General features: G+C 38.6%; 2 protein-coding genes across 3 annotated transcripts; one reads left to right on the forward strand and one right to left on the reverse strand.

Annotated features, from left to right (window-relative positions):
• Positions 1-743: 743 nt before the first annotated feature.
• Positions 744-10,442, reverse strand: mthfd2 (methylenetetrahydrofolate dehydrogenase (NADP+ dependent) 2, methenyltetrahydrofolate cyclohydrolase). Of its 2 annotated transcripts, XM_042420065.1 has the most exons (10): positions 10,177-10,442; positions 8,020-8,204; positions 7,775-7,897; positions 7,410-7,562; positions 7,213-7,320; positions 3,816-3,971; positions 3,392-3,727; positions 1,891-2,008; positions 1,615-1,684; positions 744-1,526 (listed from the first exon to the last, which is right to left on the reverse strand). In XM_042420065.1, the coding sequence occupies exons 1-10, from the start codon at positions 10,254-10,256 to the stop codon at positions 1,470-1,472; spliced, it is 1,386 nt and encodes a 461-aa protein (XP_042275999.1). In that variant the 5' UTR covers positions 10,257-10,442; the 3' UTR covers positions 744-1,469. The 2 variants fall into 2 exon arrangements, with proteins under 2 accessions (XP_042275999.1, XP_042276000.1); XM_042420066.1 differs by lacking the exons at positions 744-1,526; positions 1,615-1,684; positions 1,891-2,008; positions 3,392-3,727; positions 3,816-3,971 and adding exons at positions 5,981-6,699; positions 6,783-6,908; positions 7,022-7,114 and having other exon boundaries at positions 10,177-10,414.
• A 4,956-nt stretch (positions 10,443-15,398) lies between these two features.
• On the forward strand, positions 15,399-23,693 carry mob1a (MOB kinase activator 1A). Its single transcript, XM_042422232.1, has 6 exons — positions 15,399-15,623; positions 16,301-16,467; positions 17,108-17,201; positions 19,243-19,376; positions 20,548-20,711; positions 21,474-23,693. Exons 1-6 carry the CDS (start codon positions 15,610-15,612, stop codon positions 21,549-21,551), a joined length of 651 nt encoding a protein of 216 aa, XP_042278166.1. The 5' UTR covers positions 15,399-15,609; the 3' UTR covers positions 21,552-23,693.
• The last annotated feature ends 365 nt before the right edge of the window (positions 23,694-24,058 follow it).

Consider the following 24,058-nt stretch of genomic DNA (forward strand, 5'->3'; position numbering starts at 1 on the left):
AGGCACTGCTGTACAGTTGGCAACTACTGAACCCTAATCCCCTCCTGTGAGATCTGAATATTTAAAAAAAAAAAAAAAAAAAAAAAAAAAAAAAACCAGCGAATGTAAAGATGAAGCGGTGCAGTTATCTGTGAAGTTCGGATACCTCTGGGCAGACACTCCCTTCGATTCTGCTTCTGACACACACATTACCAGAGGCCTTACATTTCCCTTTTCTGCCTTAAATTGACCATTGTGTTGCGAGGCCTAGAACGAACGCTGCTTCACAGAAAAGAATAGACTGTTTGTTTGCTGTTTGGAAATAGGAAAAGGCCATATTTTTGTTAAACGACTTTGGTGTGTTTTCACTTAAAGGGAAATGTGCAAAGGAGAAAGCTATTGGCATAAACTTGATATATTTAACCAACATTAGGCAACTCATCACCGTCTCAAGCTCTGTCCACCGAGTTAATGTGACTGTTACATTAACGACAGTCAGCATTCACAGGCTATACTGATATTTATGTACACACACACACACACACACAACATACCTTGGTAAAAGCTTGGAAAATATTTTCATTGTACAGGGTGTGTATCTTGTAGGTTTTGGATATCTTCATTTTATCCATTCGCTTGTGTTTTTATGTAAAGTGTATAAAGAACATATAAAGAACCACTAAGTAATTTGGGCCTTTTTTCCACTCTCTAAATAGGGATGCTGTCATGAAAAATAACATGGATAGAAAAAAACTATTGGAGAATTCATTGCATTTAACACAACAGATTTATTTTTCTGGGTTCAGTTCATACAAATTCAGATTTAACAGAAACAGAAAGTGTGATGTAAAGGTGAGAAGACGTCTACGAGTGGGTGTGAAGTACGTAGCCAGAATATTACAAAAAGAATGTTTGCAGTGTCAGACAGGATACCGAACACTTAAATCAGCTTATCATACCAAGTAGACGTTATGCAAAATTAGCTGGTTTCAAATGAAGAAACTGTTTGAATGTTCACGCTGTTCACAGTCAGAATATCAGACATCATCTGAACAAAATAAATATGCATGAATGAAGAGTAAAGATACACCAGATGAGCACGTTGAGTCGCTGCTCCTTTACAAAGATCTCAATTAACTCAAAACATTCAAATCCTCCACTGACTCATCTGCTTCTCTTTGTGTCTCCTCTATGTGATTAACATAGATTCAACAAGGCAAACAAACAGGAGATAATGGCTTTCACCTAGATTCGACTCATTTGTGTACATCAAGAGTAAATGTGCCTGTTATTTTGTACTTTCTCTGCTGTACAGTTCAATCACAGGCAACAGAATCTTAAATATAAAATGCATAGTAAAATATGCATTTTGGCAAATATTTTCAAATGGCTTCGTTTAATGTCATGTTTCAGCAGTCTGGGCAGCTTCTTCTTGAGATGGTAGTTTCAGTTTATGAAAATGTCCTCCTGGAGAAGATCACTGCGGCTTCTTATCTGTTGAGTCCAAGTTTTCTCTGGAAGGCGTTCCCGTCTCCCTTTGTGGCTTGCTGCGGGATGAACGGGAGCTCACAGTTACATACAAGGTTACAGTGTGTTCATTTCACAAAATTATAGTGTTAGCGTTTCTCTTGTTACCTTGTTGATGTCTTTGTGTTTTTCCCGGCTGACTATCTCCTCAATGATCTCCCCCTCTCCTCTCACCAGTCTGGAAGAAAACAGAAAAAAATGGAGAGTGTGATTTGAGGGCAACATGATACCATTTGTCTGTAAGGAGAAATCTCGGTATTAGACCGAGATGGAAACACGCAAAGCAGCTGAATGTTTGGGGATCATGTAAATCTAAATACTGGTTGAACTGTTCCTTTAAACTCATCTGCTGTGGATTGTAAACTGAAACCTGCTCAGTCTTACCTGGTGCGTCCTGTTTCAGGGTCCACCACCTTGCGGATTACACTCTGTCTGGCCTCGTACTCCTCTTTGGTGAGAGGCCTCTTAGTGGAGAGTCGGGCCTTCTGCTCATCAGTCATGACTGCAGAGGACAACAGAGCAGAATGTGTTATATACATATATAATCTGTCTGTTCTGAACAACAAAGGCTGTAAAGAAAACAGGAAAAAAATCATTGTTATTTCACGATATTGATATAAGGTTTAGGTAATATCTTATTCATACCATGAGACAATATAAATCTGTCAGCCATCAGAGATTACACCCAGGTAGCGATGTTTGTTGCAGACTTCTGCAGGCTTCTCTTATACACTACTTGGTCAACTGTTTGTGTTCATATTGGAGAAGTGCTGGTATATCGTCCCTATTATATACTGCGGTGAAACAGTCTAACAGTATCAATAACCATTTCCATTGCTGTCATATCGTCCTACAGCTGCCTTTTGTTTAGGTACAAGTGACCTGTAAGAGTCCAGTATAACTGTGTGTTTGCAAATCTCTCTCTGTCTTTTAAAAATGAATTTAACTTAACACTTAGCAGACAACACTAACTACAAAGTTCTTGCACTCCAGAAATTAATCGATCAATTTCATTGGAGGAAAATTAATGATTTTTCAAAGTATGAATGTGCGTAGAATCTAAGAAACACAAACACTGAGCTGCATTTAAGGTGATTTCCAGTCAGCTGTCTTAAACTTTGAGTAATCTACATTTGTTTGCTGATTTAAACTGTTTTTGATGTTATTTCTTATGCAGAACAAAGCTGCAACATACAGACTCCTGTTCAATGAACAAAATGCCAGGTGATCAATAGCTTGAAGTTGAAAATCCTCACATTTATGAAGCTGTTATGACCAGATATCTTGACAACTAACTTTAAAGATGAATCGACTATTATGGAAGGAATATGAAGGAAAAATATTTCTATTACATATAATTATGTTTTTTCCCTGATTTTTCTCACATTTCTTGCTTTTTTCATGTGAAACACTGAATCTTTTCCTCTTCAGGTCTCTAGAAATCCTCACAATTAAACATTCTGAGGAGGAAAATTTTAGTCTTTGGTTGAACTATTCACAGCTTGTCGGCACGATGAGGTCATAACCAACGATGAGGGATCACCAGCAGTCCAAATATAGTTAATTTACAGTGATATAAAATAGAGAAAAGCAGAAAAAACCCTCACATGTATGAAGCCGGGACCAAATAATGTTTTGCATTTCATCTAGATTATTGACTTTGAAGATGAATTGATTAGCCAAAGTGTGCTGGATTTCTATTGATTAACTAATCAATTAATCAGCAATGGGATTATCATGTACTTACTGTGAATTTAGTCAAAAAGATGTTTTATCGCAGCTTCTAATACTGCAAATATCTAAATCAGCAACCATCATACACACATATCTGTATATTATCGCCTTATTAAAATACAGGTAAATGTGAAGGAGTGTGATGTCCCACCAGGTCCGAGCTCCACTGCTCCTTCATCACTCTGCCACACCTCCAGGTGAGATGAAGGTTTCTCTGCAGGAGGAGCGGGCAGCAACACCTCCGCCTTCTTCTTCTCCTTCTTCATCTTCTTCTCCTTCTTCTTTTTCTCCTTCTTCCGCCGTTTCTTCAGCTTCGCCTTCTTCTTCTTACTCAGCTTCTTTTTCTTCGTTTTACTTTTCTTCCTCTTTGTGGTTTCATCGCCCGACGAGGATGAAGAAGAGGAGGAGGAAGAAGAGGAAGAAGAGGTGGATGATGAGGAGGAAGAAGAGGAGCTTCTTCTGCGCTTCTTTCTTTGTGTTTTCACATCTAAAGGGGAGAAACAGAAGTTAATCAGTCCTGCAGTAATGAGATTTTTGTTGTTGTTCATGCTCGTTAAATTAAAAACAACCCTGACTTTTATGTGCTGCTTTCTTTGATGATCTGCTCCTGCTGCTGGATGAGGAGGACGACGATGAAGAAGAGGAGGAACGTCTCCGTTTCTTCTTCTTCTCGTGTTTTTTCAGTCTGCCGGCTCTGTCGGGAGATCTGCTGCGGTCCATAACTGGCACAACTACACGAAGATAAAGATTAATCCACACAGAAAGCTACAGGGCAAGCGTTGCTGCAGCAGCCATTGCAGACCTCAGTTTACGGAAGTGTGCCCGTCCGCGATTTCTTTCCGTCGGGAAATGCAGTCTTTTGGTTCCTAGTTCCTACTCGAGTTGGTTTGACTATTCACAGTGGCAGAAAACTACGAAGAAATACATTTTAATTAAGTAAAAGTGGCAATACCACCGTGTAAAAAAATACTCTGTCACAAGTAAAAGTCTTGCATTCACAAATGAAGCAAGATGGACGAAAATGATTATACAGAATGGGCCTTTTCAGTGTTTTATTATCATATATTATTAGAAAAGCGTTATTGTTGCATTAAAGGATAGGTTTTCAGTGTCCATATGAACACTTAAAGAGGTTTTCCTCGCTGTAATCATTCTTCCTGTTCATACTAGCTATTGAAAGATCTCCTTCAAATGTGCTTTTGATGTAAGTGATGGGGGGCAAAATCCACAGTGTGTCCACACAGTCATTTTGTGTAAAAATGCATTTAAAAGTTAGTCTGAAGCTTATATGAGGCTTCAGCAGTCTGAGTTAGTCACATCAAGTGGATATCTGATCCATTTACAGCCTTTTTGGTATTCATCCCTCCAGAAGAGTCCAGAGACTTGTAGAATCAATGTCAAGGCTGATGAACACCATTCTTCAAAAAGATATTCCCTCATTTGGTGTTTTGATGATGGTGGTGGAGAGCGCTGTCTAACATGTCAGTCCTAAATCTCCCATAGGTGTTCAGTTGGGTTGAGATCTGGTGACTGTGAAGGCCGTAGCATATGATTCACATCATTTAATACTCATCAAACCATTCAGTGGCCCCTTGTGCCCTGTGAATGAGGGCATTATCATCCTGGAAGACACCACTCCCATCAGGATAGAAATGTTTCATCATAGGATAAAGTTGATCACTCAGAACAACTTGGTATTGATTTGCAGTGACCCTTCCGTCTAAGAGGACAAGTGGACCCAAACTATGCCAGCAAAATGCCCCCCACAGCATAACAGAGCCATTGGATCAACTCATTGTAGGTGTCAAGCATTCAGACCTGTACCAGTTTTTCCTTTAATTTGTCACTTGTCTGTATATTTCCCTTTGTACACTGAAGTACAGGCCTGATGGGGCAATGACATAAATGCAAGTGGAGCAGATGCACATGTCTATATATGTCTCAAACTGAGAATATAAAAACCAACAATCTCAATAAACCCACACAAATGTCACCACCCCTTTCCCCACATAGTTCATCTCTATAGACCCAAGCCACAACCCGCAGCACCAAAAGGGATATAAGAAAATAAAAAAAAGAAAATTTGATGAGGGAAAAATAATCCACTCTCAGGGGTCAGCTCAGCTACTTATCAGGTTAAATGAGGATGTTTAGATGACCTAAGAAGGCCTTAGGGGCTTATAAACAGATGACTGAAAGTCTCTGTAGGAGAATCTGACCTTTCGTCTGCCCCCAAAAGTTCCAAGTGCATCAAATATTCTGGTCCTGCTATTCTTTTAATAGTTTTCCCAGTCTGTCACTTTAAAACGGGTCAGTGAGTTAAAGGAATGGAGTCGTATTAATTGATAAGGGTCTAAACAGAGAGGAGGAGTCCGTTTATGGTCCAGGATATGATTGGAGAAGTGGGTAAAATGTCTGTTGTGAAGGAATTTTAAAAATTTGAGGACAGGCAAATTTGGTTGACACCAAACTCCAATCTGTAATCTGTGATGGTAATGATGCCTTTAATGTGTCAATTACAGAAGGCTGGATGAGAGGGTGACAGCAGGAAAAGGTTGTTAATTAACACCAGTGCAAAGAGGCAATTATTTATAATGATAGCACCCCAGCTGCTACAGAGAACTGAGTCATATTTGGAAAAATCAAAGTGAATCTGAATCTGTAGAGTGTTCAATATTTTAGTCATTGCTTTTTTAAATGTAAAGGAAGAGACAGTTCATGTGCACAGAAAACATCAATGTGAGAACATACTTGTAATATTTATTTCAAAGTTTTTACAAAGGCAATTGTGAATCTTTAAAGCTCATATATTGATAAACATAGCTACTTGTTCCTGATGACGTTAGCCCTTATCACTCTTGATACATAAGGCTAAACTAACTGAAAGAAACACAACAGACAGGCCTCAAATTGCTCAGCTTTGACTGCTTAACCAGCTTAGAGTTAAATACTGTAACCTGCCTCCTTTCATGTTTAAATATTATGTCAATGTAGCAATAAATAAAACAACCTTTCAGAATTCCTAACAACCCCAAAAGCTCAAAGAAACGCATCGCAAACGATAAATACTGAAAACCCTGTTACATAAAGACATGCAGCTGCATGACTGAATGTAACAGTCTAATATATCTGGACTTGAAGTTAGGAAAGGTTAAAGATGTCAGCAGGAAGAGAGCTTTAAAGCTATCATCTTTCCAGTCCGTGTGCAAGAGGTTGCTCAAACAGGTTGCTCCAAGTAAAAAAAAGAAAAGAAAAAAAAAAAAAAAAAAGAGGGTGGTGGAATGTGTCACTGTCGTTGGGATTTGCCCCATTAGGACGCAGCCGCCATGCGGATCCTCTCTGGTGGATACAGCAGAATGTTTTTAGCCGCTTTGATAGTGTTCTTCATGAGCATCGCCACAGTCATGGGTCCAACGCCTCCAGGCACTGGGGTGATGTAGCTCGCCTTCTGTCTCACGCCTGGACAGAAACATTATGATGTTAAAGACACTGAAGTCACCAAATATGTTCCTGTAGAAATCATGTTTATTGTCCAGCCTTACCTTCAAAATCCACATCTCCAACCAGTCTGTTCTTCCCAGTGACAGGGTCCTGCACTCTGTTTATCCCGACGTCGATCACAGCTGCTCCCTCTTTGATCATGTCCGCGGTAATGAGGTTTGGAATCCCTGATAATTCAGTAAACACACAGTACCGTTAGGCAACTCAGTTTAATCAAGAAATATAAGATTTAAACTGTTCAATTACAGTCCGATGCAGGAAAACAAGTAGTGACACAAACCTGCAGCAGCAACGATGATATCAGCTATTTTAGTGTGTTGGCGAAGTTGCTCCTTTGGAGTGTAACGGTGAGAAATGGTGACCGTGGCATCACCTGCAACAGAAATAACATTTAGTATATATACTGTACCTTTAATCTTTTTTTTTTAATGTGTGAAGAAACTCACATGTACACACACTCAGTAAACTTACCTCCGGGTCTCTCATGACGGCCGTCTGTATGCAGCAACATGGCGATGGGCATCCCCACATTCTTGGAGCGTCCTGCCACCACAACGTTCTTCCCAAGAGTAGGAATACCTGGAAGACAAGAATTCAGACATTTAGTTTAGACAGTTTGTCCGGCAGCTTTTCAACCCTACGGGGGAGGAAGTGGTCACTCCTGTTACCTGTGCGTTTGATCATTTCCCAGACTCCCCAGGGAGTGGCAGGCAGCATGGTGGACTGATCCAAGCACATGCGACCCACATTAACTACATGGAAGCCGTCCACGTCCTTGGTAGGGGAAACTGCATTACAGACAGTGCGCTCGTCAATGTGTTCTGTGAAGAAGACAAGAGGAGATACAGTCAGGGCAGCAAGATCGCAACGTTTTGAGTTTGTAAAAGCTCACAAATGCTCTTTTATTCAAGCACACATACTGCAGGTGTTCTGCATTTAATTATAAAATAAATTATAACAGCCACTCTACAAATGCTTGACTCTGTATACTCATTGTCAATCTTTCTATTCCACTGTTCAGGTCTCTCCATACCTGGCAGAGGCAGCTGCACCAACAGGCCATCCACACGGGGGTCTGTGTTGAGTTTGAAGATCAGGTCCAACAATTCCTCCTCGCTGATGTCTGAATGCTTGAGAATCGTCTCACTAGAGATTCCTGTGGGAGGTTGAAGAGTGAAACAACTCAAAACGCAGGCGAGCATTTGTTCTTTTGTTATTATACTCTACAAACGTTGCATTTATTACGCCTGTGAGAACACGGCATGTGTTTTTCCTTACCAACATCAGCTGCAGCTCGTGTCTTATTCAGGACGTACGAGTGACTGGCTGGGTTTTCTCCAACAAGAATCACACTCAGATGGGGTCTTCTGTGGCCAGCTGAAACCCATTTCTCCACGTCGGCCCGGGCCTCCTCCCGAATCTGCCGTGCTAGTTTCTTTCCTGAGATGACCACTGCTTCATGCCTGAGGGTTGTTAAACACAGACAGTAGAGTCAGAGGATGAAAACGGACTATTAATAAGCTGCTTATGCTACAGACAAAGAAAGAAGGGGTGAGTGTGTCATTCTCAAAGACATTTCTTCATTTTTAATTATGTTTTTCAGTGAGGAAGCAATGACTTGTTCAGTAAATAAAATGATAAATATATATTTTTTAATTTTAATTCACTCATTTCTCTTGTGACCACCTCCAAAAGCTGCTGCAAATTTTCCCTCCATTAATGCCATAGATGTTTATCTGTCAATGTCTCAATGAAATTGTCCAAACTTCCAATAAAGAGTTTTTCCAACAGTTGCTCCACTAATCTTTGCAGTACTAATCCAAGTCCACTCATCTACTGGACATGGTCTCTTGATTGCCAATGAACGGGGGCTCGTGACACCAGAAACCTGTAATCAATCCCAACCATCCAGCCTGGAAAAGCACCAATTCTAGCCTCTAAAATTAGACGCGGCATGTCTCCACCTGACTTGGCCATATGTTTTATGAGCACTTGTACTGTCAGGTTACACTATGTTCAATCACAGAATTGTTGTTAAATAATAACAAGCCAGAGACGTCAAAGTAGAGCAGCTTTTAACGGAAATCTGTACCTGTCTGTACCTTTCAGGCGTCAAGTACCTGAAGATTAAAACTGACGTGATTCAGAGTGATTTATTGTATGACTGGGTTAGCATGTTGCTGCTTGATCCAAGTTTCAAAAGCATCACCTCTTACATAACAACAAACACAGAAAGCAGTAGCTAATAACTGAGGAGTAATGAGCCATCAACATGTGATGTAACCATCCTTTTATTCTGCCGAAACTAATTAAACCTCACAGGAAAGTATCACATATTTGAGGAAAAATGGGGTGAGACCATGGGGCCAAGTGTACCAGGTCCCAGAGAAAATGTGTCGAGATTAGGGGGCAGCAATTTGCTCCTCACCTCAATACGAATTTGAATAGAGCTGGTCTACTGAGGGGAATATCTCACTTTTCAAATGTATGAGCTCATGAGTAGCCCACATCAAGAGAGACCCACCACCTCCTAAAATGAAATACTCAGAAAATAGTTTCTCTTCTTTGTTATTATTGCATTTATTTATTATAATATTCTGTATGTGTTACTTGTTTATATTTGTATTTCAATGTAAAGCCAGTTGAGTTTATATGTAATGAAATGTTCTATATACATACAGTTGCTGCCTTGTGGTTGATTCAAGTTTTGTTATGTTATGTTGAAACTGAATTGATCAGTGCTAAAAGTTGTATCTATGTTGTGATATCTTGTGATGTAATAACTCATGTATAAAATGACAGGAGTTTTAAATATCTCTATCCCATCTTGTGCCTTTGGAGCTGCAGATCATGTGCAGGGGCCACACGAGGTTTGAGTTTTTTAGGCGATGTGTTGAACATTAGTTCATTATGCATCTCAGTCATGCTGAACTCAGCACGTTCCCAATAAATACCTGCACGGGATGCTGCTGCAAATTTTTACAATCTAATGTGATGGCACGTCCTAGCAGAGACGATTTCTGCAGCTTGTTTGGTATTTTACACGACCTGGTGTCATTCAGGGGAGAATTTCTACGATACATATTCATGTCTCCTCCTTGTGTGAAAACCAACACCTCGGTCTCCAGCTGAAACCTGGCTCCTTGAGCTTCAGGGTGCAAGCACTCAGGCCGATTTCATCAGCCAGCCGCCCGCTGTAATGTTACCGGCATACCGCTAGGGGCGCACCAAAATGTGGCTAACTGCGGACATTTAGTACGATACAATTAAATAAACCCCACAATAAAACACACCACCTCATCTATTCACCAATAATGTTTGAGAAATGTGGCAAATAAAGACGTACAGGCTATAAGAAATAAACAAGCTGCTCATTTAAGGAGAGATATTGCGCCCAATATGTCATGGAGTGATATATGATGCGGTCGCACTCACCTCGAGGCGGACGTGTGCAGTTTACAAACTTGATGCTGGGAGTGTTGGCACAGTTTCCTGAGAGTCCTGACCGCTGCCATTGTGACCGGCTGAGAGGAGAAGAGACACCGCGGCCGGTTGCGAAATATATTTACACCCACACACAGACACAACCACCACCCGGGCTGACAGAGCGATGTCTGTGAAGGAGGAAGAGGAGCAAAGAGGCTTTAAAGCACCTCCCCTCCCCTTCACGCGGGGTGTGTGCGTCACAGCTATGTGCTGCCACACCTCTACTGCACAGATAACACAGAGCTGGATGTACATGTGAGCTATCAGCTGGCAGGACAGACTGTCATCAAGACTCAGCTACAACAACATCAGGACCCCACTTATTATAGTAGCTACTTCAAAAAATGTATAAACTTTATTAATGGTTACTAACATCCTTTAAGTAAAAGCTTTGCATTCACAATTTTAAGTACGGTATTGTTAGCAAAAATATACTTTAAGTATCAGAAGTAAAACTTTTCTTGTGTTAACTGATAAGTCTGGGGAAAGTTTGGGGAATTACATATAAAACAAACAATAATCCAATCTTCATCCTTCAAAAGAGAGACATAAGAATTGTAATACAGAGAACAGACAAATCCAGTCTTTATTAAAGGCTCTAAAGATTACTTTAAAACAGTTTAAATCATGTACAAAGTTAAAAAAACAAAAAAACAATTAGTTAGTACCTGAGAGTATCCAAACGTTGTTTCAAATGAGAGAAAGTCAACATGACTTTAGAGGAATTTGTATGTTCAAAAAACCAACCAACCAACCAAACAAACAAAAAACAAACAAACACACACACAAAAAAAAACAATTAGTGAGGACTAATGTAAATATTGTTTTACAGTCAAATGAGTTAATTTATGAAACAGCTGTAGTGAGGAACAGTTTCAACATTTAATAAGTTTAAACACATTTAAAAATAGCATCTTAAACAAATATGAAGTGGACGATCAGAAAGAAGGACGGGTGCCAGGATATGTATGTTGTTATTTATTTATATTGTTTTTGTTTATTTGGATTGTTCTGTTTTTGTTGTCAGCCTACACCTTTTTTTCAGACTGCAGAAAAAAAAACTTTAAGTTGGGTTGTTGTGCTGTTTTGAGCTGCATTTTTTAAGTCTGTTTCTTTTTTTGTGTGTTTATTTATGTATAAAAATGAATTTGTATTTGCAGACTGGAAAATAAATTCTTATAAATAAATCAATTCTAATAAATAAATACATTCTAATAAGCTACATTAACATGGAAGCAGCATTTAATGTTGGAGCTATTTTTTTTACTTCTTTGTAACTGTTGATTAATTTACTGTATAATAGTGATGAGTATTTTAAGCAATGTTATTGCTGCATATGAACATAACAACATAATCACTGGACTGCAAATTGTGTCACTGTCTATTTAAAAGGATCAGTTTGCAATACAAATTTAATTTCCATTGACATCAATAGCACATATGAATGTTGTCTGATTCAGGAAGTTATTGGATCTGAAGGAATTATTTTTCTCTATTATTATTATTATTATTATTATTCCGAAACAAACGCATTTTGAGGGGCTAAACGTGCACGAAAAGTTGTTAAACTTTGCAGACATCAGAAGTTGTGAAAAATTTTATATTTTATGGGTCTCGCAAAAAGGCGTGGCAAAATGGCTCGACAGCGCCCCCTAGAAAATTAAGAAAATTGAGCCCCTCGAGATTGTCGTATAAGAATGAAATTCGGTATGCTTATGTATCATGACCAGATGCACCAAAAAGTCTCTTGGAGCCATGCCCTAAGTCCAACAGGAAGTCGGCCATTTTGGATCAAAGTTGCGATTTTGACGCCGATTTAGTTACTTCCAGCCCGCACATTTAAACGAACTCCTCCTGGAGATTTGACCTCAGCGACTTCAAATTCAGTCAGTATCATCTACAGGCCTTGGAGATTAAAAGTTATCAAAACGGTGAGTTTTCGACATTGCCAAGGTTGCGTGGCCGGGCGGTGAATTTCGATCCTTTGCCATGAAAACTGAAACGGCCATAACTCCTGCATACATGATCCTAAGAGACCCAAACCTTTCATACTAGAAGAGAGTCCCGCCCTGAACACATCCATGTGTCAATACTGGATCTGAGACATAGCGCCACCTACTGGCAACAGGAAGTAACATGTTTTACACTTTGATGCCCTGTGGGAAGCACGGTGATTGGATCCACCTCAAATTTACTCAGAATAGTCTCAAGACCTTGGAGTTTCCATTGTATGAAGTTGGTGACTTTTTGTTGAAAGGTGTTGCCATGAAGACGCGGCGCATTTCGATGTCTCATCATGAAATTTCAAAGCCTTTATAACTTGACTCCACATGGTCTGATCTTTTCCAAATTTCATATGCTTGTTAAGAGTCCGGGTCTGAACACATGTTCATGCCCATATTTAGTGACAGTCATATCGCCACCTACTGGCAACAGGAAGTATCATTCATCATACTTTGTCTAATTACTCCTAGTAAATTTGACTGATGCAGCTCAAATTGACTCAGCTAAGATATAAGACCTTGGTGGTGCTACATTTAGCAGGTCATGACCCATAATCAAGCACCGTTGCCATGGCGACACATTGTTCGCCATGAAATACGATGCTGTTTTTGAGGGACTAGGGATGGTTCTGCAGTCATGAAACTTGACACATGTCTGGAGTGACACCAGTTAAAATCCTGGATAGGTCAGTTGCATGGGCATGGCAATATGGCTCAACAGCACCCCCTTGAAAATTTTAAAATTAAAGCCCCGCCTTCCAGATTAACATAGAAAAATTAAATTCACAGGGCATACTGTGGGACATACAGGGCATATATCACATATATCCTGTCCAGACGCACAAAAAAGCCTCTTGGAGTCATATTGTAAGTTCAACAGGAAGTTGGCCATTTCATCACTGCTTGCAGCTTTAATTTATTATTTCTGAGCTTATTTCATCAATAGTAACTTTATCATAAACTCACAGGTCTCTATATTGCACTTTACATATTAATATCATTGTTGTTTTCAGCATAGTTGTGGTTATTTTGTCACCTGGAGGTCTATGTTGTGCTGTAAATGACTTGAGAAAATAAATATAGGCCAGTGGTTCTCAAAGTGGACTCCAGGAACCCCCAGGGATTCTTGAGGGGGATCCAGGGGGCTTTTTCCCCAGCAAAAAGGAGAATAATTTATTTTCCATAAGTAACACAATGACAGAGTGTATGACTATTTTGTTCATGGGTTTCATACACTTTCTGTAATAAAACATCTAGAAGCAAAAATCTTATCAGATGTGGGTCTGTGGTCTAATTTGTGTCAGTTTATGGGTCTTGATGTGAAAAAGTTTGAGAAGTACTGCTATAGGCTACACTAATTAAATGTTGTTTTTTTGATAAATCAGTCAGATATATCAGCTGATATTAGTTCATTACTGATTTATTGGTGCATATATCATGATATCAGCAGTAAGTAAGAAGAAACTGCAGTACAAACATTAGAAATGACTAAAATGTTTGAGGTAATTTATAGACAGTGTTTACAGTTACATAGTTTGTCCACAAGAGAGTACTGACAAGTGCATATTTCAACTGTAAGTGTCTGGCTGTGTACTGGTCACAATTATTTTAAAAACTTATTAGAAAATTTGAAGGATTTTTATGAAAAATGTTTATATATATAAATAAAGAATATCAGCCAATATATCAATATCAAGATTGATAAACTTTCATATATGATATTGGCATCGGCCTCAAAAATCCAGTATTGGCTGGGCTATAGTCCAAATCTATCTATCTATCTATCTATCTATCTATCTATCTATCTATCTATCTATTTGAAAACTTTTGCTTAATTTGCCCATTAAAAGATTAGGTCTCAGGATGGAATATCATAGTGTCAGTTTTCGATTAGACTCTGCTAAACTAAACTGTTGGTCAAAGTATGTTTAGTAAAGTGTTTTTACTTTACTTAACTCCTTCTTTTATCAAGGACAACACACATTACAGTAATGTAAATGGTTTAGCTAAAAGCCTAATTTTCATCTGCAGTCCCAGGGCAGATTATTATATATTAAAACAAACAAACAAACATATAAAAAATGATAAAACAACATGACAGCACACATACATGTATGTATGCTGTACACGTGTGGTTGTAGGCCTAGTTAAAGGACGGGCTCATAATTGTTCAAGTCTGTCTTAAAATAACAGTCAGGTGTCTAAATTATCATTGAAACAGGTTTTTCTTGCCATATTAATTCCTCCTGTTCATATGGGATATTAGAAGATCCCTTCATAATGTACTTCCTCTGTTCAACAGTTTAGTTTCAACCAGTTGATGTTGTTACACTTTTGTGTGAGTCAGAGGTAAGACAAACCACAGTCATCCAGTATTTGCTTAAACTCCCACCACCTCCTCCAGTTCCTCCCCTCTGGAAGACACTACAGGTCCATATTAACAAATACCAGTCGATTCAAAACCAGCTTCTTTCCCACAGCAGTCAGAAATCTTAACACCCCTTGACAGCCCCCCTTTCCATAAGATCCCATAAACTAACATGTATGCTCTGTGAGCTCTGAACTGAACTCAGTCTGGACTGAACTGAATATATGACACATATACACTGTACATACTCTCACATTCATGTGTTTCCTTTTTGGGTGTGTTGTTGTAATGGTTTATGGTGCCTGTCTGCTTGTTTTGTCTTTTTTTGCAATGGCACTGAGCTACCATGCTGTACCAAACAATTACCACTGACACTGTTGTCTAGCATAATAAAGTATCTGCTTTTCAACCTGCATGACCCACGGCGATGTTATACACCTGAATTATGCAGACTGAGCAAATAGTTGTACATTATTCGACTGAGTTTAGTTTCTTTACCTTCTATCAGCCTCCTCCAGTAGCCAATAGTCTTTTTTAACTGTGACAGAGAGTGGATATCTTCTTAGCTCCCCATAGATCATATTATTACAGGTTGCCATTTTAACTCTCAGGGTATAAAAGATGCATTTTTGCACAAAATGACTGTGTGGACACACTGTGGATTTTGGCCCTCATCATTTACATTGGAAGCATATTTGAAGGGGATCTTTTTGTTTTAATAGACGTGAAAAATTGTGAACCCATCTTTTAACATAGTAGGCTCCATCTATCTGGAGGGTGGTGTTAGCTACATGCGGCCGGGAGGGGGCGACAGTCTGCCGGCCGAGCTGCTACAGGGAGCCGATAGAGGAAGAACCGCTGTGGGTGCAGTTCTTCACGTTAGCCGAGACCATATTGTTAGCAGACAGCGCTGACAAGTGGCTCTTACGGGGTGATTGTTGGACACATTTCTACTCACTAAACCAGAGTCAGGAGTTGTAATCGAGGCTCTTCGACGACTGCTTCGCCAAGATGAGCTTCCTGTTGTAAGTAAAATAATCGGCCGCTCGCTCAGTAAGTTGCAGCTGGAGCTTGCGGTTACGTTAGCTACGAAGTTCCACCAAGGGAAGTACCTAGGGTTAAAATAAGACACCGTTACAGAAAACAAGTCAGCTAAGCGCACTGTTATCCTAATAACTTAGCCTTAAACTTAATGTTCTAATAGGGTTATCACTCTTCGTCGTAATAGTATATGTGAATTGTGCATATTTATCTATAGTTTCCTTGCAACTTGAACTTTTAAACTACGTGCTAACTTGGCTAGCTTGACGCTAGCATACTCTTCCGTCTAGTCAGATAAGACTAGACACGTTAGTCACCTCACACATCTTTGATGTCTTGTGGCTAATTCACTGTTAGGTTGTTAACAGTGACCCTGTGATACTGTCACATTTGCTGTCTATTGCACCAAGTGGGTAAACCACCTTAATTTTGGGTTAGATGACACAGATTTTACATTCATGTTTCTGTCACACTGAAAATGAGCCAAAACAAGCCTTTAGGCAGCAGTTACACATCACAAGTTTTATTTCAACCTCAACTTCATCATGATACCATTTGAAAGCCCAATAAGAGCATCTGCTCTTACACAAGCCTTTTAAAAAAATGTCATAGTGTTTCCTTCTTTACAGATAATTGGTCCATTGTTTGTTTATCTTTGCAGTGGCAGTCGCTCATCCAAGACCTTCAAGCCGAAGAAGAACATCCCAGAGGGCTCCCATCAGTATGAGCTGCTGAAGCATGCTGAGGCGACACTGGGCAGTGGGAACCTGAGGCAGGCTGTTATGCTGCCCGAGGGAGAGGATCTCAATGAGTGGATCGCTGTCAACAGTGAGTGGATGAATGCATGAATACGATAAACATATACAGTACCAGTCAAACGTTTGGACACACCTTCAGTACCAGTCTGAAGTATATCACTCATTGCTCAATTACACATTTTAAATGTATACCCATTGGCAATAGTTAGATGAAACGTCAATGATTCTTGTGCAAAGGATGAATATTTACATCACAGGGTAGTAACAGAGGAATGGTAGGGTCATACAAACACATATGAGTCAGAAAGTGGTGAATTATTGGTTACAGCATTAAGACTGTTTAGTCGCAGTAAAAAATATGAAATGTCTTGATATATATGGCTTGGATGAAAATATTGTGTCTTTGTATTTTAAGAATGAGAGGATGTGAGATGCATATACATAGAATATACAAAAATGTGGTCATTTTTACTTGTATTCATTTCATCACTTCTACAGAAGGCCATACATGTGTAAAAAACCCTAGATGTCCTTGTTGAATATATTTATTTATGGTTGGAGTAAATGTTTAGTAAAATTGCAGGTCACTAACTGCCCACCTAGTAAAAAAAAAAAAGACCAGTATCACTATTAAAGTCTATTTTGTATTAGTTAATTTATTGTTATCAGCAACTTTTCTAGACAAAACTATAACTAACTCTTTCTTTCAGCCGTGGATTTCTTCAACCAGATCAACATGCTGTACGGCACCATCACTGAGTTCTGCACTGAGACCAGCTGCTCTGTGATGTCTGCTGGACCAAGGTAACAATAAAAAATGTCCTTTTATTGCAAGCAGAATAACTGATGTAAGCGTTGGCAAAGACACTACAGTACTCTTTACAATTTGGATTCAGCCACACCAAACTATATGAAGTATGTTTTTTTTTTTTTGGTCTGTATTTTTTATGATGCTGGTACACGTGGTGTTTTGTTTACCTGCCAGACAGAGCCACGGATTCAAGACTAAGTGGCATGTGCGTTTTGTGTGCCAAATTGAAATGGATTGGAAAACCAAGCCCAACCACTGCGAACTGGCACTGTGTCAGTTGGGTTTAACCAGTCACCAGTGCTGTCAAATGTGCTTATATGTCACATAACAAGTAGATTAGAATATATCTGTGTAATAGTTTTAACACGTCTTTGTCTGGAAAGTCCAACCACAATGTAGTCAGTTTCCTGGCAGAGAATACATCACAAAGACAAAGGAATGATCCCAACAAGCGTATGCTACGTTTCCGTGAAAAGATTACTGAAAGATCGGTGAAGGTAGAGGATAAAATTAATGCAGTGGAATATAAATCTTGGAAGAAAACCTACTGCAGTCTGCAATAAAACTGCAACTTGGGAGGAAGACGACTGATTGATTGCATATTCGTCTTAAACCTGTATGTAACATTTAATATAAATTGTTAGCTAAATCCTGCTGTGCTGTATAGCTACAAACAGTTTTAAATTCTGGAAAATGTGTCATTTGTCCAGTTCCACTGAGGTGAGGGAAGCATTTTGGCTGACGTATGCGTTTACGTAATTTTTTGGAAAAAAGGAACTTTACAAGAATTGGCAGAGACACAAAATGTGTCACACAAAGCTCAAGTGCTTTTGAAGAACATTATGAACCTGAATAATAATGAGAATAAATAATGAAAGATTTGTGCTTCTACAGCATAGTGAGATGGGTCTTTATAATAAATGTGTTTTTAAAGGCACAGTCCCACACTGTTAAAGGTAATTGAGCATTTCTTTTGAACAGAACATGCCAGTTATCAGGGATTGTGTGTAAATGTATTAATGAGCTATGACAAGACACCCCAGAACAGTTTTAATGTTTGACGCTGATGAATGTTTTCTGACTTCAGGAACTGAAACTGGGATTTGTGCCTCTATGAAAATAAGTTTATGGTGTCAACCACTTTTGAAATAAAGGTGAAAGTAAATTTTGACACAATTTTTTGGACATTTTATGCTTTTATTAGAGAGCAAGCACTAAAGAGTTGACAGTAAATGAGGGAAGAGAGAGAGCGAGAGAGAGATGGGGAAGGACATGCTTGATTCTTACTTTTCTTACTCAATTTTTAGTTACTTGTGTAAGAGGGTCATTATCTTCCCAGATGTAATATGCTGCCAAGTAGAGAAAGAAAATAAAAATAAGCCTCAGTAGATAAAAAGCTTGTATTGGTTTAAAAGGTAACTATTGAATTGAACTGAACATATTGAACTAAACCGGATTGAATACGGGTACAGGATGTTTCTATGAGATCATGTTTAAGTCACAATAACCTTCATAATGTGATCTAGTTGATGAAACATTATTTGACTTTTAGTCCAGAGTTGGGAAATGATGTGTCACGTCATGTGTGTCAAAACTATGTATTCAGATTTTGAAGGGTCGAGATAGTTAAAGTGAATAATCTTGAAATATATCATCGAAGTGTCACATGAGGAAAACAGGAATTAAACTTTGCATGCAGTCCCTGTAGAGGCTATTTAGCTAGAATCTAGATTAGCCACTTCCTCTATCCTCTCTCCTGCCAAGACTGTCTGAGTTCAGCCTGTAATCAGGAGGAAGAGACCCGGGTTCACTTCCTGTTGACATAGCCGCCATCAACAATATGACTGTACATACTTTTGCATTTCTTCCTCCTGCGCTTTTTTTTTTTTAGCTTATATTCTACCTAATGCTGTTTTCGTTCGGTAGAAGATGAGTGTGTTTTAGCTTTCATGTTCATGTCTGTAACACTGGTCTGCTACCAGACATGCTGATTGATTTATTTTTTTAACACCAATATTTGTTCTTTCTCTGTAGATATGAGTACCACTGGGCTGACGGCACCAACATTAAGAAGCCTATCAAATGCTCCGCTCCCAAATACATAGACTACCTGATGACCTGGGTGCAGGATCAGCTGGATGATGAGACACTTTTTCCCTCCAAGATTGGTGAGTTTGGATTTTTTTTTTGCCAGTAAGGAATTTTCATCTTCAGCAGTTCTGTAATTAAAGCTTTTTGTGGTGCTATTAGTTATAGTTTCACCCCTGTAGATGTGCATTATCTCCATCAAGTGTAATAAACAGGAGGGAGCAACACCAACAAATAGGTTCTAGCTGACCAAGCAACTCCATGCACCTTTTTTTTTGTTATATATTAGCTGTAAGATTGTCGGTCTCGATCCCTGTTGACAATTAATTTTACTTGGACTTTACTTTTCATGTTTGAGCATTAGTCTTACATCATCGTCAGTTGTCTTTTCTTTTTTCCTTTCTTACAGTTGAGACTCTTGAAGGTTTATCATCTGATATGTGTACTTTTGTGACAATAGGAGTCTAAAATAGCCATTCAGTGTGCAGTAGGTTCAAATCAATGGCTACAGATTTTTTTTAGCTGTGCACTTACGGTGCAGTCAGACAGTACTAGGATGATGATATATTTTTATTTTGTTGGCTGTACTTTGGCATATTGAATTGAATTGAGTCGTAGCCTTTTTATACACAGTTCCCTAATTTTAGAACAACCCAGCATGACAGTGATCCCTGATATGAAATAGTGTAATGCTCTTGACTGTTCACGTCAGTCACTTGACTTCAGTCTAGCTGATCATGTGTGTCACATGTTTAAGAGCGGACTCAAGGCCCCAAAACAAACAAGAAGTGACACTAACTGCAGTCGACTGACCTCAGACATCCACTTCAAAGTATGTGCTACAAACTGCTAAACCTTGTGACTTTGTTTAAGTTTATTCTAACTTAAGTCTAATTTAATTTGGTCTCCTAATGTTGGAGGACTATGTGTAAAAAAGACTACAATTCTTACACTGTCCTTATGTGAATGTGACACTGTCTTATCGAAACTGAACAGCAGCACTGTAAATCTCATAGTCACTGTTTCATTTCAAACCCAATGTAGTGGAGTACAAAGAAAACACGTCAGTGTCCCAATATGTACTGACAGCACTGTAACTCCACTCTGCAGGCCTGCTATATTTCGATTTGTAACTCTTTCTGTGTGGAGACTGAAAGTGAAGCATCTTAAGAAACTGTAGTCTCACTTTGAGGCTGAGAGGTTCAGCTCTATTCTTAACATCATCATTTTCCACCACCTTCTGTCCCACAGGAGTTCCCTTCCCCAAGAACTTCATGTCCGTGGCCAAAACCATCCTGAAGCGTCTGTTCAGGGTTTACGCTCACATCTACCACCAACATTTTGACTCTGTGATGCAGCTGCAGGAGGAGGCCCACCTCAACACCTCCTTCAAGCATTTCATTTTCTTTGTTCAGGTAAGATAATCCTGCTTCAAGCACACTGGTAAAAGCATCCAAAAAAATAAAAAAACAATGTACAAAGTGCAGACCAGTCAGACAAGAAGACGGAATGAAGGTTTAAATGCTGCGTCTTGATCACAGAGATAATTTTGGAGCAGCAGATATGACTCTGAAGAGAGACAGATATGACTCTGAAGAGAGACTTTTTCAGAGCTACGCTGCTTCTGTTAAAATGTCTCGATGCTGTAATTAGACAGCTGCTCTCCCACTGAACTGAAGAGAAGAACATGACAGCTAAGCAGCATGTCGCAGTAAATAATCTCTTGCCTCATTGTGCATAACGTCCTGCAATGCTTAGTCTAGTCTATGCGAGATGGCAAATATATTGCAACCGTGTGGCTTTATCTGGGACAGTGGTGTCATGTTTGAACAGTCAGTGTATATCTTTACCAAAATAGAGACCTATGTTTGAAAGACAAAAAGCCTTAAACAAACAGACTCACTCATCAATTTTCCAGATTATATGTCTGAAACACCCTTAAGAGAATTTAATATAGCAGGAGGATTTTAGCAGGTGTGGTGTGATAAATGATTTTAGTGCCTAGTTAAACTGTGCCAATGCTATTGCTGCTTCTATCCTATTTTTTATTTTTTTTTACCAAAACACAGATTCTGTATGAACAACAAAAAATTTCCCCACAAAACTGTCTTAATTATAAAATTTGAACTGCACTGACTAACTAATATTAATTGTTTTTTTTTTTTTTCCTCTTGTAGGAGTTCAACCTCATCGACCGACGAGAGCTTGCTCCCCTGCAGGACTTGATCGAGAAGCTTGGATCCAAGGACAGATAGATGTTTCATCTCCCCTTTTTTTTAAATTTTTTTTTTTTTAACAATTTCTTTTCCTCCATTGTCCTTCTCTGTGACCTCTGCTACCTCTATGACTTCTAGTCTCAACTCTTAAAATGTTGTGCCTTCTTCTTTTCTTTTCTTTCACCTGAACGTTTTTTTTGCTGTACTTTTCCTTTTATTCTTTCTGTTGTCTTTTATGCTGTCTTTGAGCCTTTTTTCTCATCATTGTCCTTCTAGATCATAAAAAAAAATAGCGTAGTGTAGTCAAAATATATTTTCACAGGACTGTGGTTAACAACTCGTTAAGAGCAACCTACTGATTTTTACATTGGACCAAGGACATTTGGAAGTTAAAGTGAAAACCAGCCTTTTTTTTTTTTTTCCTTCAAAAGTTGGTGTATAGTGTTTTTACTTATTGATAGGCAATTTTATTTTTGTTAACTTTTAGCTATTGCAATTACAATGACTGACCAAATATCCCAATCTTAGTTTTGTTTTGTTTTTTATTTTCTGTCATTAGGGTACAGTGAGAGTAACAGGAAGAAGAGAAAAAGTAGTGACATGAAACAGATCTTGGGGTAAACTTTGCACCAGTAACAATGCAGGCGCACTTCAGTCTGAAGGCAGGCACAACATGTAGCTGTCTGGCTATGTATCTGATATCATACATATGTTAACATGATGTTGTTGACATGCTCTTTGACACAGTCAACTGCAAAGAGACACATTGATGGATGATTGTGAGATGCCTTTATTCTTGCCCCACAAAAACACCACCTTCAACTGCATCGTAGCTATTTCAGTTTGGTCACGCAATATTGTTTTGCACATTTTTCAGCTGTTTTCTTACAGAGAGATGGTTCATTGAAATAGTAAAATGCAAGATAAAGTGCTTACAGTGATACTTTTTTACCTGCTTTATAGTTATTATTAATAGCCACCTGCCACCAGCTTGCATAATCATGACCCTATAAGGGAGTTGTATTGTAAAAATGATCATGTCAGCAGCAAAAATAGTCTGTGAATTTTTAGTTTTACTGTCATTATAGTTCATTTCTGTGGTGCCGATAAATTGTGGAACTCTGAATGTTCCCTCAATGCTGGTACTTATTTTTATTTACTTTTTACATTTTTTTTTTACTAAAAACTGTCCCCCCTGGTTTGAAAAATAGTCATATCTATTGCACCTGTGCATGAAAAGGATGAGTGTCCTGAGATGTATGTAGTTTTCCCACAGATGTCTTTATTAAGTCTTGGTGCATGTATAATTATCGTGGTCATTTCCTGTGCTTAACTCAGGCTACAACAGCAGGGCTGTTTGTACTGCCATCTCTTTACAAACTAATGCAGCTAGTACTCCTAATGCATGTTTTATTTGGCAAAGTTTGAGCGAGGGACATTGGTGCGTAATCCTACTTCATGTTGGACCTAAATTCATGTCAGACAATCATGTAACCGATCAGACAGAAGAGATGTAAGATTACTGAATGCGTCACCAGGAACCAGCCAATGTGATTAGGTGCACTAGATTGTTCATTTCATTATTTACCACTTTTTAAAGACTGTTTTCACACCAATGCAAAGGTGTATTTCCAAGCCTTTCAACAATGTGAAAAACATTCCTTTTAATATCGATTTATCCACTTTTGAGTCCCTTAAGTTGCTGGACAAAAACCTCAAGCTTGCATCCGATTAGTCATCTGGAGGCCTGTCAATATATTTTGCAAGACCAGGTTATATTTTAGAGATTTTATTTTAATATACAACCAGTCCTTTCAATCTAGTCACATATTTCAAATGTATTCCTTTTTTTTCCTCACACTTTTGTTGTTAAACTTTTGGCACGGAGTTACATTTCATATCGCATTGTAAAATAAGTGTTGACTTTATACATTTTGGATCAAAGAAGGAACAAGGGCTTTGAAATGAATTAAAAGTTTTATATATTTACATTAACGGTCAGATCATCGGGGGGGGTCATTTTGACAAGGAAAAGATGCGAGGATGTATGTACTGCGTCCAAACGTTTGCTGTAAATAAGATCAGTGTTTTATCTGAACAAAACTGTGCCTTACAAAAATGAAAATGTCTGATATGACAGTATTGGTAGATTTAAAACTCAATAAAAACCCGAAAGGACAATGCTGTGTGGATTTTTATTTTGTGTACTCTACTGTTTGTCTGCAGGACTGAACAGACTGCCAGAGGATTATATTGATCTACAGCAAAATATTGATACTGGCATTTTTTTTTTTAGCTTTACTGTTGAAAACCTATTCCTAAATAAAAATATAGCCACCATTGATACAATGTTTTATGTTTTAGTAGTTAAGTAAATATTACTTTTTATTAAATGAATTATATTTTACATGTTATGCTCAAAAATAGAGAATAATTGTGTAGGGTAGGAGTTGCGAGTCCTTCATCCTGACTGCACTCCTACAAAATCAAGAGATAATGTGCATGTTAGGTTTTTTTTTTTTTGAGAATTACTGTTCTTTTCATAG

Source organism: Thunnus maccoyii, chromosome 9 (assembly GCF_910596095.1).
Source record: "Thunnus maccoyii chromosome 9, fThuMac1.1, whole genome shotgun sequence".
Lineage (NCBI taxonomy): Eukaryota > Metazoa > Chordata > Actinopteri > Scombriformes > Scombridae > Thunnus > Thunnus maccoyii.